Source organism: Pecten maximus, chromosome 9 (genome assembly GCF_902652985.1).
Source record: "Pecten maximus chromosome 9, xPecMax1.1, whole genome shotgun sequence".
NCBI lineage: Eukaryota > Metazoa > Mollusca > Bivalvia > Pectinida > Pectinidae > Pecten > Pecten maximus.
In genome coordinates, this window is record NC_047023.1 from 25,017,711 (window position 1) to 25,032,358 (window position 14,648).

General features: G+C 35.5%; 1 protein-coding gene across 4 annotated transcripts in view; it reads right to left on the reverse strand.

The window, feature by feature from the left end:
* Positions 1–14,648, reverse strand: part of LOC117334782 (death-associated protein kinase 1-like) — a 138,300-nt gene that overhangs the window by 58,502 nt on the left and 65,150 nt on the right. For 3 of the 4 annotated variants that reach the window (XR_004534232.1, XR_004534231.1, XM_033894580.1), the window contains exons 3-9: positions 8,149–8,287; positions 5,026–5,149; positions 4,790–4,865; positions 3,482–3,634; positions 2,837–2,882; positions 1,029–1,118; positions 355–468 (exon numbers count right to left, since the gene is read on the reverse strand). Coding sequence is in view for 2 of the 4 variants with exons in the window: in XM_033894580.1 (XP_033750471.1) it covers positions 355–468; positions 1,029–1,118; positions 2,837–2,882; positions 3,482–3,634; positions 4,790–4,865; positions 5,026–5,149; positions 8,149–8,287 (742 nt within the window). In the remaining 2 variants the exon portion in view is untranslated. The remainder of the gene's footprint in view (positions 1–354; positions 469–1,028; positions 1,119–2,836; positions 2,883–3,481; positions 3,635–4,789; positions 4,866–5,025; positions 5,150–8,148; positions 8,288–14,648) is intronic. The other variant, XM_033894582.1, reaches the window with a different exon arrangement.

Here is a 14,648-nt window from a genome sequence, read left to right on the forward strand (position 1 = left end):
ATCAATCACATCATTTTAGAAACACCTTATATTAGCCAGCACTTGTTGTTTCCTGTCGACTTAGGTATAGAGGCATGCATTCCATCTCATATTTAGGTCATTAACAGGTAAAACATGCAGTTTGAATTAAAAGAATGAAAGCTACAAATCATGCAGAGTACAGAGAACAAATTGTATACACAAGTAAAGGGAAAGTAACTCCCATCACCATCATTGACCAGACCAGAGGTTTTACATGTAAAATGTCTAATTTCCTTTCAATACTTAAATTTTGTTAAACAGAAAAAAGTGAATGTTCTGAAGTTGTAAAGAAATAAAGAAAGAATACATATAGGAAAAGAAAATGAAACTTACCTGTTCGTCAATAACATCTTTGCTGTCACAAAGATTAGTATCAAGGCTTTGAGATTTTCGTAGTCGAACACTTCTAGAAAGGTGAGTACAAAGGGAGACTATCCGTACAGATTGCTAAAAAGACAGAAAAAACAAAATACACACTATCTATTTCTGATGGTTAATTAAAACAAACATCAATAAGTCAAATAACAAATTTGAGTAAAATGCCATAACTATCAGTACATGTTGTCATTGTACACCGTTGTGTCAGACTTGTCACAAGTTAAAAGTAGTTTGTATACAGTAACACAGAGTTACAACATTTGGTACCTTCCCCATACCTCCACGATCATTGTAACAGCTATGTTGACATCCTCAGATCTTTCTGTTACCTTGTTTACAGCTTTACAACACAAGACCTCATAACACATTAATTTTAGGGTGATTGGTTGGCGCAGTTGGCACCCCCTTTCCCCTTGATGAGCCTGGTTTGATTCCCTTATTGGATGTGAAATGGTGTGGGGATCACCTGCCCGACCTTGTGGGTTTTCTCTGGGTCTCCTCTCACAGTAAGACCACTCGGGCAATTCCTTCTGGACCAACAGTTGCCGTCAATATAAGCTGATATAACTTGTTTAGCAATTGTTGTAAAATAAGTAACACTTATAGTTAACACAGTAACAATTTGTTACCTTCCAGCGCTTTCTGGCCATGAGTTTCTTGAATTGCTCAATGTTGATGACAGAAGTTTTTCTGGTCAGTGACTGCTTTTTCTCCAGAGGCTGTGGATAAGAGATTTTAGTATCAATAACCTATGAGCATGCTGGCCACACAGTAGGAAACAGGGATATATTAGTCATACAACCTGGCTATGACAAACATTTTGGTTCAATCTTATTTTTCTCGGGAACTTAAAATGACTATAATAATCCTCTGTAATTTTTACTTGCAAGGCTTCTAAATTGCATAAATTTTTCATTCCATCCTCAAAATAACTTAATATAGATCTCCTTGAAAAATAACAATATTGGAGTAACAAGAAATCTGCTTTCATTATTTTTTATTTTTTTTTCCTTTTTCAAAATATTAATAAAGATATGGTAGTTATGTCTGGATTTATTTCTCAATAACAGAATTAATCAGTCTGTGATTGATATGTATGTCATAACCAAGTTCTTCCTGAAATACAAGTCACAATGCATGAAGAACAGGGGAGATAACATATAGAAGAACATTAGCATCCTGCAAGGGAGGCCAACAACATATCAAGGCTGGATGGAGATAGTTATACAGAAATATATACAGGACCTTACCCATAGCTGACACCATTGTTTGGTCTCCAAGGAAACATAACATATTTAAGCTTATATCACTTTCTCTGCCCTGCAAAGCTACCAGCATGCAATAATCTGTCTATATACCACTCCAAGGAATTATAGATCTGTATAAACACCTGAGGTGTATGTTTGTTGACAACAGATTTATCTACCACTTGTTTGTAGCTGCTGGCCTTATAAACTGATAAATGTTACCAATTAAGCTATTTTCTCTCTACTGTTAAGATTTCTTTGGTAATTTCCCAATCTGTACACTATGACAGAGCATCATATCACTTTTCTGCTCGTAAGCAGTTAAACTGGTGTTATTTTTTCTAGGTTATTTCCTCAGTTAACATTTTTTAAATCATCACCAGTGATGTCCCAAAAAACATCATGTCTGATACTGAAGTTGATAAGATCCAGATTTTATATCGAGGAAATCCAGGATTGAATCTGTTATGGAAATGTTGTTTTTTTTTGTTTTTTTTTTGAAAAAATGTAATTAAAATAAATCTTTTCCTTTTTTGTATAACTATTGCATATGGGTAAGAAATCCAGCTAGAAAAATACCAAACACATCAGAACTCTTCTGTGTTAGAGATAAAGACAATGCTAAGGACTATGATATAATTCTATTGATATCTAGGTGAAGACTAACAAGTTTAGCTTCATTTACCTAGAAATCAGCACAAGGCTTTGAAAACATTTCCTCATTTAAAGCCATGCATTCCCATAATCACTTGATCAACTTTTGCATGATTTAAAGCCAAGTCATTTATTTCATCAGCAGTAAAAAGCTACTAGAACTATAGAAGGTCTCAATACAACTGGAAACAAGCTAATTAAAATGTTGACTGATTAGTTTTTGGCAACTGTTCATTCGGCGATACTAATAGTTTCATCATTCTCTAAGGTAAAATTGTAGCAGTACATTCATATCTGATAGGTTCATCATGCTGTTACTATGGTAACCAGGAAAATTAACATATTCATTAGTACTAACCATAACCTCTTTCATACTGATTTGCATAACAAAATATATACTGTTCATAACTTGAAATTCAACCATGCCCTTGAAGGCTGCACCTCATGTATCGATAACTACATGCCCATATATGGAATACAGTTAATCCACCCTTAAGCCGATACATATATAACATGCTCTGTGATTGGTCTTTTACCTGTATCCAAGGATGCTGCATGCATGTTGTGACGGTTGCTCGTTTTCTAAAAAGAAATATTGGATATATAAACAGCAACATATAAATGCAAAATGTTAAAACCAATAAAAATTTGCTTTTATCATTTTAGAATTTTTTCATGATTTTACAAAAATTTTACTTTTTGGGGGGTTTCTCAGGGGGTCAGCTAGTAGGGGTCACTTGTTTAATTGTGCACACCCAGTACTGTGGTCATCCCTTTTGGGCCTATCACAGGTACACCCCCCCTCCTGGTACAATGCCGTTATAGCCATGTCCATCTATAGAACCTCTGTGGGTATATATTGATTTGAAATATGGACCATGATTTTGTCTGTCATTCTATTTTCATGGTATAAAAAAATCAACAATCTTATTCTACCCTTGAAAAACATGAATACCTGCATTAAATAGTGTATCTGTATATGATTTTCTACAGTTAAAGGGAGGTAACTTCTAGTTTGTGCTGTGACTTCCTTGATTAAAATGAAAATGTTTTGTTGTGAAACAGTGCTGTGTATCAACTACGAACACTACTTTAATTGTATATGTTATATATTGTAAATATGTTTTTCTCTATACATCATGTCAGTATGTGAAAAGAGAATAAAATGAATTGAATTGTACCTTGATTCTTTTATAAACGTTTTTCTGATGAAATCTTTAGCAAGTTCACTGGTCCCATTGAAGTATTCCTCGTCAAATGCGTAGGTTACAGAGGTAATGTTTTCATAGGTCTCCTGTTGTTCATCTCCCAGGAACGGAGATGCACCACTCAATCTACAGAATAAGTCAGTAAACAAGTAAACATTTCCTTACAGAAATGTCATATAATGGTGTCGGTTCATGCTGACATAAGTTTCATGGTTTAAGTGTTGTTTAATGATTAATAAAACTTGAGAAGACAAAGAAAACATAAAATGTCAGAATCATCTATGAGTAGGATAGACCCTACATTTGTTAATCATACACAAAGTATGAGAAGTAATTTTTATAAAGATGACTTAAAGGTTCAATATTCCATCAGACATGAAGCGGTATACAGCCACCTTCTCAACCATGCAGACTTTCCTTTATACTCTGATTTCCTCTCACATTAAACCTTCTTTACTCTTCCATTTGTATGTGTGTGATATGTGTGTGATGTGTGTGTGATGTGTGTGACATGTGTCGGTGAGTGTATGGCGTGTGTGATGCGAATGACATGTGTTATATGACTTGTGATGTGTATGACATTTGTTATATGACATGTGCAATGTGTGTGACATGTGTTGGTGACTGTATGATGTGTGTGTGTGTGTGACATGTGTTTGTGATTTGTGTGTGATGTGTGTGACATGTGTATGACGTGTCGATGACTATGACGTGTGCTGTGTATGACATGTGTGAATGACATATGTTATATGATGTGTGTGCTGTGTATGACATGTGTGAATAACATATGTTATATGAAGTGTGTGATGTGTGTAACATGTGTTGGTGACTGTATGGTGTGTGTGTGACTTATGTATGTGATTTGTGTGTGATGTGTGTGACATGTGTGTGACGTGTGTGACATGTGTCAGTGAATGTATGACGTGTGTGATGTGTGTGTGACTTGTGTGTCATATGTGTTGTGTGACTTGTGTATGTGATTTGTGTGTGATGTGTGCGATAAGTGCGATGTGTGACATGTGTTGGTGACAGTATGATGTGTGTGTGACTTGTGTAAGTGATTTGTGTGTGATGTATGCAACATGTGTGTGACATGTTTCAGTGAATGTATGACATGTGTGATGTGTGTGCGACTTGTGTATGTGATTTGTGTGACATGTGTGTGACATGTTTCAGTGAATGTATGACATGTGTGATATGTGTGTGACTTGTGTGTGTCATATGTGTTGTGTGACATGTGTGTGACATATGTGTTGTGTGACTTGTGTGTGTGTGACTTACAAAATATAGGTTATCACCCCTATGCTCCACATGTCTGTTGCCAGTGAAAGGGGATCGTAGCTTACAACTTCAGGTGCTGCAAAAGTCAGAATTTAAAACAAGATTTTATGAAATGCAGTCTACAAATGTTATACATTCAAGTTTATTATAATAATAACACACAAATTATGGTATGTACAGATATGCTGACATATAAAACTGAATATTATGAGTCAGTGTGAGAGAGTAGAGAGTACCTATAAACTCGGCAGTGCCCATCATGGCCCTGATGTCGGATTTCGGAGTGATCACCTGCGACAGACCAAAGTCAATCAGTTTGATCCGGCAGCTGTTCTTGTTCAGCAACATGATGTTCTCCGGCTGTCAACACAAAATACACAACTGATAGTTCACAGTCCAAAATACAGCATCTTAATGTTTCGGATATTCATAAAAGCTAGTCTGCATTCATACACAATTTCTGTTACATGTAGGTAAACTAATAAATCAACAAATTTCAAAAGCAGAAGAAAAACAATGCTCCTAACACGTCTCTTGATATATATATATTTTTTAATCTATAACTGACAGATTCATGATTTCAGCTTTATTTAGGACCTAATATTTATATCATGTTACCAAGAAATTTGAGGTGATCAGGAATCTTAACCCTGATGACATTACTCATTCACAGGATCTTTTTAGCTTAGTCTAAGTTTTTACTTCACATTTATTCTTAATATATGAAAACTTCTAAATGCATCTGAAATTGAGTTTCAAGAATTTTCCCTTCAAAGATTCATAGCTCAGTAATATGAAACGAGAATTGTAAAAATTGAATAGAACCTTACATTCGCGTTCTCAATCATTGTGAAAAAGCAAGAAGAACAATTTGCATGTCTTAATGTAATAATCAGGTCTACACTGCATGTTAACTAGTTATTGCAAGGAAAGAAAGAATCTGAGCAAAAACCTTTGTTGGTACTTAGAGTTTATGTAATACATGAGTGGTGTATTGCTTGGGCGGGCATGTCTGGCTGATTGTTTACCTAATTATTTCTGATTTTATGATGTTACGAAGAGGGGCGACAAAGTGCTGCAGAGAGGTGCATAATGACAGAGAAATGGTACCAACACTGTGTGTATGTACGACATGTTTATGACAGAGAAATGGTACCAATACTGTGTGTATGACATGTTTATGACAGAGAAATGGTACCAACACTGTGTGTATATGACATGTTTATGACAGAGAAATGGTACCAACACTGTGTGTATGTATGACATGTTTGTGACAGAGAAATGGTACCAACACTGTGTGTATGTATGACATGTTTATGACAGGGATATGGTACCAACACTGTGTGTATGACATGTTTATGACAGAGAAATGGTACCAACACTGTGTGTATGACATGTTTATGACAGAGAAATGGTACCAACACTGTATGTATGACATGTTTATGACAGAGAAATGGTACCAACACTGTATGTATGTATGACATGTTTATGACAGAGAAATGGTACCAACACTGTGTGTATGACATGTTTATGACAGAGAAATGGTACCAACACTGTGTGTATGACATGTTTATGACAGAGAAATGGTACCAACACTGTGTGTGTGTATGACATGTTTATGACAGAGAAATGGTACCAACACTGTGTGTATGACATGTTTATGACAGAGAAATGGTACCAACACTGTGTGTATGACAGGTTTATGACAGAGAAATGGTACCAACACTGTGTGTGTGTATGACATGTTTATGACAGAGAAATGGTACCAACACTGTATGTATGTATGACATGTTTATGACAGAGAAATGGTACCAACACTGTGTGTATGACATGTTTATGACAGAGAAATGGTACCAACACTGTGTATGTATGACATGTTTATGACAGAGAAACGGTACCAACACTGTGTGTATGACATGTTTATGACAGAGAAATGGTACCAACACTGTGTGTATGACATGTTTATGACAGAGAAATGGTACCAACACTGTGTGTATTACATGTTTATGACAGAGAAATGGTACCAACACTGTGTGTGTATGACATGTTTATGACAGAGAAATGGTACCAACACTGTGTGTATGTATGACATGTTTATGACAGAGAAATGGTACCAACACTGTGTGTGTATGACATGTTTATGACAGAGAAATGGTACCAACACTGTGTGTATGTATGACATGTTTATGACAGAGAAATGGTACCAACACTGTGTGTATGACATGTTTATGACAGAGAAATGGTACCAATACTGTATGTATGTATGACATGTTTATGGCAGAGAAATGGTACCAACACTGTGTGTATGTATGACATGTTTATGACAGAGAAATGGTACCAACACTGTGTGTATGACATGTTTATGACAGAGAAATGGTACCAACACTGTATGTATGTATGACATGTTTATGGCAGAGAAATGGTACCAACACTGTGTGTATGTATGAGAATTGTTTATGACAGAGAAATGGTACCAACACTGTATACATGACATGTTTATGACAGAGAAATGGTACCAACACTGTGTGTATGAAATGGTACCAACACTGTATGTATGTATGACATGTTTATGACAGAGAAATGGTACCAATACTGTATACATGACATGTTTATGATAGAGAAATGGTATCAACACTGTATGTATGACATGTTTATGACAGAGAAATGGTATCAACACTGTGTGTATGTATGACATGTTTATGACAGAGAAATGGTATCAACACTGTGTGTATGTATGACATGTTTATGACAGAGAAATGGTATCAACACTGTGTATGTGTGACATGTTTATGCAGAGAAATGGTACCAACATTGTATGTATGACATGTTTATGACAGAGAAATGGTACCAATACTATGTGTGTGTGTATGACATGTTTATGACAGAGAAATGGTACCAATACTGTATGTATGACATGTTTATGACAGAGAAATGGTACCAATACTGTGTGTATGACATGTTTATGACAGGGAAATGGTACCAACACTGTGTGTGTATGACATGTTTATGACAGGGATATGGTACCAACACTGTGTGTGTACGACATATGTTTAATTTACTCTCGGAAAAGAATAATTTTGATGTTGTATCTTTATATCTAAGTGAGCTTTACTCTTAGAATGGAAGCAATTACAATGCTGTACCTGAAGATCTTAGTGAACCAAACTTTTTGAATGGAAGTTATTTCATTGCTGTACTTTTGAATCTATGTGAACTTTACTCTTGGAATGGAAGTAATTTTAATTTTTTACCTTTAGATCTAAGTGAGTCAAACTCTTTGAATGGAAGTTATTTCATTGTTGTACTTTTGAACCTAAGTGAAATTTACTATCAGAATGGAAGCTATTATAATGTTGTACCTTTAGATCTAAATGAGCTATACTCTTGGAATGGAGGTGCTGGACAGCTTCGAGGATTTGTTTGATGAAAGTGGAAGCTTCCTCTTCGCTGAGGTGGTCCTTCTCAGAGATGTAGTCAAACAGTTCCCCTCCAGACACCCTGTAATACACAAACAGAAATCCTAGTATAAACGTACAGACAACCAAAAAACGTGATGGTAATGATGAGGCAGATGTGTACGACAGACTGGTTGGTATATTCTTATAGAGAATCGTACATCTGCAGCAATCTGTTATCAACAATTTCGTGGTTTACGCAGTATTTGAAAGATCATACAATCAGTAACTGTATTACAATGTAAATCATAATTGTTTGGAAGAAGGAAGACCCACTAATAGGTCTACATCAATTCTAGATATATTGCTCTATCCATAGATGTCATCAGATGCTTGCAGCCTGCAATTCTATAAAATTAAAACAAACTTTGCTTTTTAATTTATAATTTGTTGACTTTCACGCTAATTTCTTTACATCTAAAATTCCTCACAAACTGTTTGAGATAACTAGAGATTTAATATTTCTATGACTTTTTCTCTAATATTTCAACATTCACCAGCTTCTAAGTGCATCAACACTGAGGTCCCTAGCCTATATTCCCAGCATTACAACTAAATTTACAAATTTCTATACTAACATGTTATGTATATCATAGTGTAATTCAGTGTCAAAGGACAGCTTCAACCACAAAAATGAGCCAATACAATAAACACACACAAATTATTAATGGATTTTACAAATAATACCATTCAATTTGACTGCTTAATTATTACAAATGGAGAAGAATTAACACACATGAACACACATTTATACATTAAGGTCCCTTATTAGCTCATGCTAGTGGCACTAGTGACAGGATTGTTTGTTTGCTTGCTGGATTTATTGCACTGTGAACAGATAGGACCATTTTGAGGCGGGGCTCCTTGTAGTAGTTGGTGACTACCTCACTGAACAACACACAGGAGGCCTGTCTCATGTCCATTCAGAGCAATGAGTTAAAGTGTCTTGCCCAAGGAAACAACCACGACAACACAGACTTGCCTGTTTCTAAGCTTCCTGAGAAATACAAACAGATATGGGTAGGGAGTGTCAAACCATGTACTTTGGATCTTCACTTGAGGTTACCTGGTCAGCACTCTAACTGAATGAGCTATCATGGCCCCCTTGTGGTAGGAACTCCCCTCAATAGCAAGAGGTTGATAGTTTGCGGTGGCCAGTGCAGGCAGGATATTTTGACTTCCTTTTTCAAACCTTGAATTTAGCAGTACAATTTTTACACAAAAGTAGGGGGATGGTAGCCATTCATAGTACAATTTGCAGGTGATGAGAAGTGAACACACTAAAATCTTCAATTTGGTACCTATGATATCTTTCTGGCTACTGTAGTTTTCTCTCTCACATCAGGGGGAAAACCTACCTGATAAAAATAGGACTAGATCTCCTGCTCAAGTATAGCTTCTTTACAGATTGTGAGTGATTGATGTTTCAAATCAACATGAAACCGAACCACCCAGGCGAGATAAATCCGACTTGTGTCTCATTTATATCATCAATCATACACTGTGTGCCAGCTCCGGACATAAATCTGGCTAAATACTCTACATCATAATCTATATAGAACATGTCCAACCTCCTGAGCGACTGTATCAGTTTCAGGACTAATCACATCCTTTTTTTTGTCTATGCATCAAGTTTTAAACCTCAGGGAGATTTTTTTTTTTTTTTTTAATTCTGTCATATGAGATGAAAATCTGTGTACTCATAGTTCTGAATTACTAACTTCGTGATGTGCCACTCACTTTTCACCCTGAATGATTCGAACAATACATCATTTCAAAATAGAGATAGACAGAATTTACCTACCCACACAGTACATTTGTTTCAAGGGAGGAGACCAACAGTGTATATTTGTTTTGATATCTCAGATTAGGGCCTATGAATGTAGGATTTACTTCAACTTAGCATCTTAAGATTCCAATAATCTCTCACTTATCAGTAAATGATTCTGCCAATAAAATCTCTTTATAGAAAGTTAGTGTAGAGAAAGTGTAAAACACCTAACTGATACATAGAACCTTCACCTACATCTAAAACACTAGGCCAGGTCAAGATGGCCAATTTATTAGCCAAGTTAGTAGCTTGGATGTAGAAGATGAAAGTGTGCCCCTCCCCCTCTGATGATGTATGGGGGAGGGCTCAGTAAACACCTGCGGATATCTAACTCTTTATAAACACTGACTAAAGAACACAAGTACTTTTATAATGTTTCAAGTGAGATTATCAAATGAATAAAAAGGTTTCTTAAATGTCATTCAATTTCTTTTTCAGAATTTAATATAGATTCATTTATCAATAAAATATAAGCTCATGTAATAAACACACTCATATCAATGACAGTAAAAATGCGAATAAATATCTTTACAAATATATACATATATAAATGTTTGATACAGAATATTCAAAATGTTGCGTGATATCAAATACCTAGCTCTGAACTGGTTCAGACTTCAGGAATAATCATGAAAATTAACGCTAGCCCATCAAATTTGAATAAGAGGCCCAGAGGGTCTGTATCAGTCATCTCGATGATTGTAGTAAATCTATGGAAACACTGGACATCTATACAGAAAAAAAAAGATTTTAAAGAATTTGCTTTTTTCCCCTATTGGGCTCTGCCCCTGAGACCCCTAGCAGGGCAAAACCCATCGTTTATTCAAAATTGGTTTCCCTTCAGCCAAGGATACTTCAAATCAAGTATGGACCAAATCCTTTCATTCCTACAGCAGAAGAATGATGTTAAATAATTCTGCTACATTTCCACCATTGGTCCCAGCCCCTCGGCCCCTGGGGGATCAGATCCACCATTTACAGATGTACAGTCAAACCTGTCATATGTGACCTTCCAAGGGAGTCAATAAAAAAGGTCACATATGACAGGTGGTCTCTTAATCCAGGTTCAAAGAAAATTACCCGAAAAGGAAAGTTCATGATTAGTCTGCCACATATGTAAAATTTAACAGCTACAAATATTAGTACATATATGAAAAGGAATTACCTCAGTCATCAATTAAGATTGTGAATATAATCAAATCTGTAAGAGACCTCTTGAGGAAAACGAAAGAAAAAAAAGAAAAAGAAAAAAAAAAAATCACTATTCACTTAATGAAATAAAATGCTTATAATATTAATAATGGACAATATATAGAAATATCCCCATTTCTACATATGTAGTACAATATCTATTTTTTTAAATTTAATTCAGTTTCTTTATTTTCATTAATATATATATTTAAATTCTTTTAGCATGTTACAATAATTTTTTAAATTTTAAAATACAAAAAGTAATCAAAGAGTTTGAATGGCTAATTTGATTATTTCTAGTGCCGGATACATTTACAAAAAAAAAATTTTTTTTTATTTTTTTCATTCCTGAATTCCTGGTCCGGACTTCCGTCCGGATTATTAGTCACGTAACTGCATTTCCTTCATAACGATGGAGACGTTTTTAACTGGCAAATATCTGTCCTAATGTCTCAAAAAGAACATAAATTTCAGTTAAACAGTAAGTTGACTGTTTATTCACTCTTTTTCATACTTGTCAAGCAAATGTTTGTATTTTTATCTATCAAAATTTCGTGAAAATCGTCTGAATGGCGAGGACGTTTTTTCGCCATATCCCATCTCCTTTCATTCTTTAGAAGTAAAGTACAGTTTCGTTCGTTTTTGGGTGTTATCAGGGCAAAGATAATAAATTCAATACATTTTTTGAGACAGAATAAGACATTTCATACATTTCTAAAGTATTTTTTAATCTTTGAAAGCAGACAAGTTCGTCCGGTTTCTTCTTGATTATGACTTCTGCTTCCGTTTTAAAACTCGGAAAGTCGCTGAAAAAAGTCGTTTTTCAGCATTTGGGACACGGAAATGATGGTCGTTAGTCGCGTCTGACAGGTAGTCGCTTAATTCAGGTCACTAGTATAGTAAATAACGTTGGGAGGAAAAAATACGGTCGCATATGAAAGGAAGTCGTTTAATTCAGGTGGTCGCTAAGGCAGGTTTGACTGTATATAGAATTGGTACCTAATATCACCCAAGGAATAGCTTCAGACCAAATTTTGTCAAAATCCTCATTCGTTCATAACTAGAATGTAGTAATTGTCATGAAGAGTTGACAGGACAGACTGGTGATGGAAGCCAGATACTGCATCAGGCCATAATCTAACTGGCCCTTTGGGACAGGTGAGCTACTTCTGTACGGAGTTGTTACAGACCCCAGCACTGTCAAATCAACCGAGAACATTCAACAATGCAGATTTTTCTGTCCCTACAAGTATTAGCAGATATTCATTCAGTCTCCTGATGAATTTCCTGTTCTGACTTTGCTATAGTTGAAAGTCATGTAAAATCCATTTAGATGAATATCTTTGCCACTGAAGAAAGCAGCCACCCCAGATTATATGCGTATATGCATGCACAGTTAAATGTGCATTTGGCCAATTACCGGAACGCCAGACAAATCTAAATCAATTAGCCAGGATACTCATTAATCACACTTAAAGTAAATCATTGTTTTCTATTTTTCTCCTCACAAGATTTATCTACAATACCGAATGGTTTAAACTCTTACAGCTTACTGCCTTCACAGATATCTTGATATCACTATCATAGATGTAATTATATGTAAAGAACTTATTTGGAGACCAATTATGCTACAATTTGTATTTTGTTTGTAGATTTTCACCAGATGTTGATGCACTACAGCAGGCGTTTCCTGTACAAAATGCACTAGCAGCTGCTACAAGTTCCCGTGATTTCTGTAATGAAGGAAAGCAGTCAATGGGAATTACATCATTACGCATGCACACTTAAATGTGCATTATCAATTAATGAAACGTGACGTTTTAAGATTGCGTTAACCGCTGTTGAATGTGTGTACTCTTTATACTGCAGTACTAATCATTCAAGACAAACTGTACATTCAAAGTGCAAATCGACAAATTTCACTTTCTGATAATATTCCTATCTCCATCCCCCCACTGTGACACACATCCCCCCACTGTGACACACAAACAAGTACAGTTGCATTTACATTTATACTTTACACAAACGTTACCTAGTACCTAGTTTCTTCATTATGAAGCTTATCATATCTGTATAGGCACTGCATGACAAGGAACTGTAAAAACGTAGTAACATTTAGAATACTATGTTAACAAAGTTGGGTTAAAAAGGAAAACCTACAGAATATTCCATGTACAGAAGATTAGCCTATCAGATTAAACCTTCATCAGTCTGACTTTTAGCATCTATGAAGGTTTTACTTTGGCTGGATATGACTTCCTTTATTATAACATTACATGACAACTTGTTATACACTGGAAGTCTGGGGCTTCTTTGCATTACCAAATGTATGCAGGCCATCTTAAACTGGTCATTATTGAGAAACAGGAAACCCTTTATTATTTGCGAGCTAACTATAGCAGGACAGTCGATAAGACTATTACTGTATGCCTGACAGTATCATCCTTCTGATTTAGAAACAGTGATGGTGAAATACTATTGTTACATCTTTACAGAAAAGGAATACTTGAAGCCAGTCTAGACAGATGGACATATACGAGTCCCTAATGAAAAGTTTTACTAGACATTACATTCAAGGAGAATTAGGCATATCCAGACTTTCAATTATTCAAACTCCTATCCAATACCTGATAATATGGTGTGTGATGATTTGGGATTTTATGAATTCACATATCAGAACATTTGCATTACCAAACAGAATACAAAGAAAGAGCACTTCTGTTGCATATTAAATATTCTACTGTATTTACAATATCACTAACTCATCATTTCCCTGTTTTTGGTCTTAAACTCATTCATTTCCTCTCAAACTTTCCCTTTCACAATACCTCCTCAATCACTGAACACATACTTTGCACTGTTAGTGTTAGATGTAAATTGGTTTGAGACTATTGGGGCAGCACTAGAGAACAGACCCTGATGACATGGAGACTGATGGCAGGTTTATCAGTCGGTCATGTCAGAGAAGTGTGGCTGCCAGACATATTACTGACCCAACCCATCTCAGTACACAACATATGTGCTGATAGGTTCAAACTCCACTCAATTTGTTTTCAGTTATTACCAGACTACTGAAACTATTATTTGTAAACAAGTAATGTTTGTAAACATTATGATTGTACATACTGTCCAACATGCACTGACAGAAAACAAGTATTTATCATAATGTGTGTCCCAACAATTATCATTAGAAGTCCCATACCTAGGGTAAATAATTCAAATACTCAGTTTATGTTTCTATGGAAGAATCTCATTTACAACACATCATTTTAGGACATCAACTTTATTTGAAACTCAAGTTCAATTTAAATCTGGATCAAAAACCCTGAAGAACGAAGTTGCTAGATTTACTATGCATAGCAACAGTGACCTTGACCTTGGA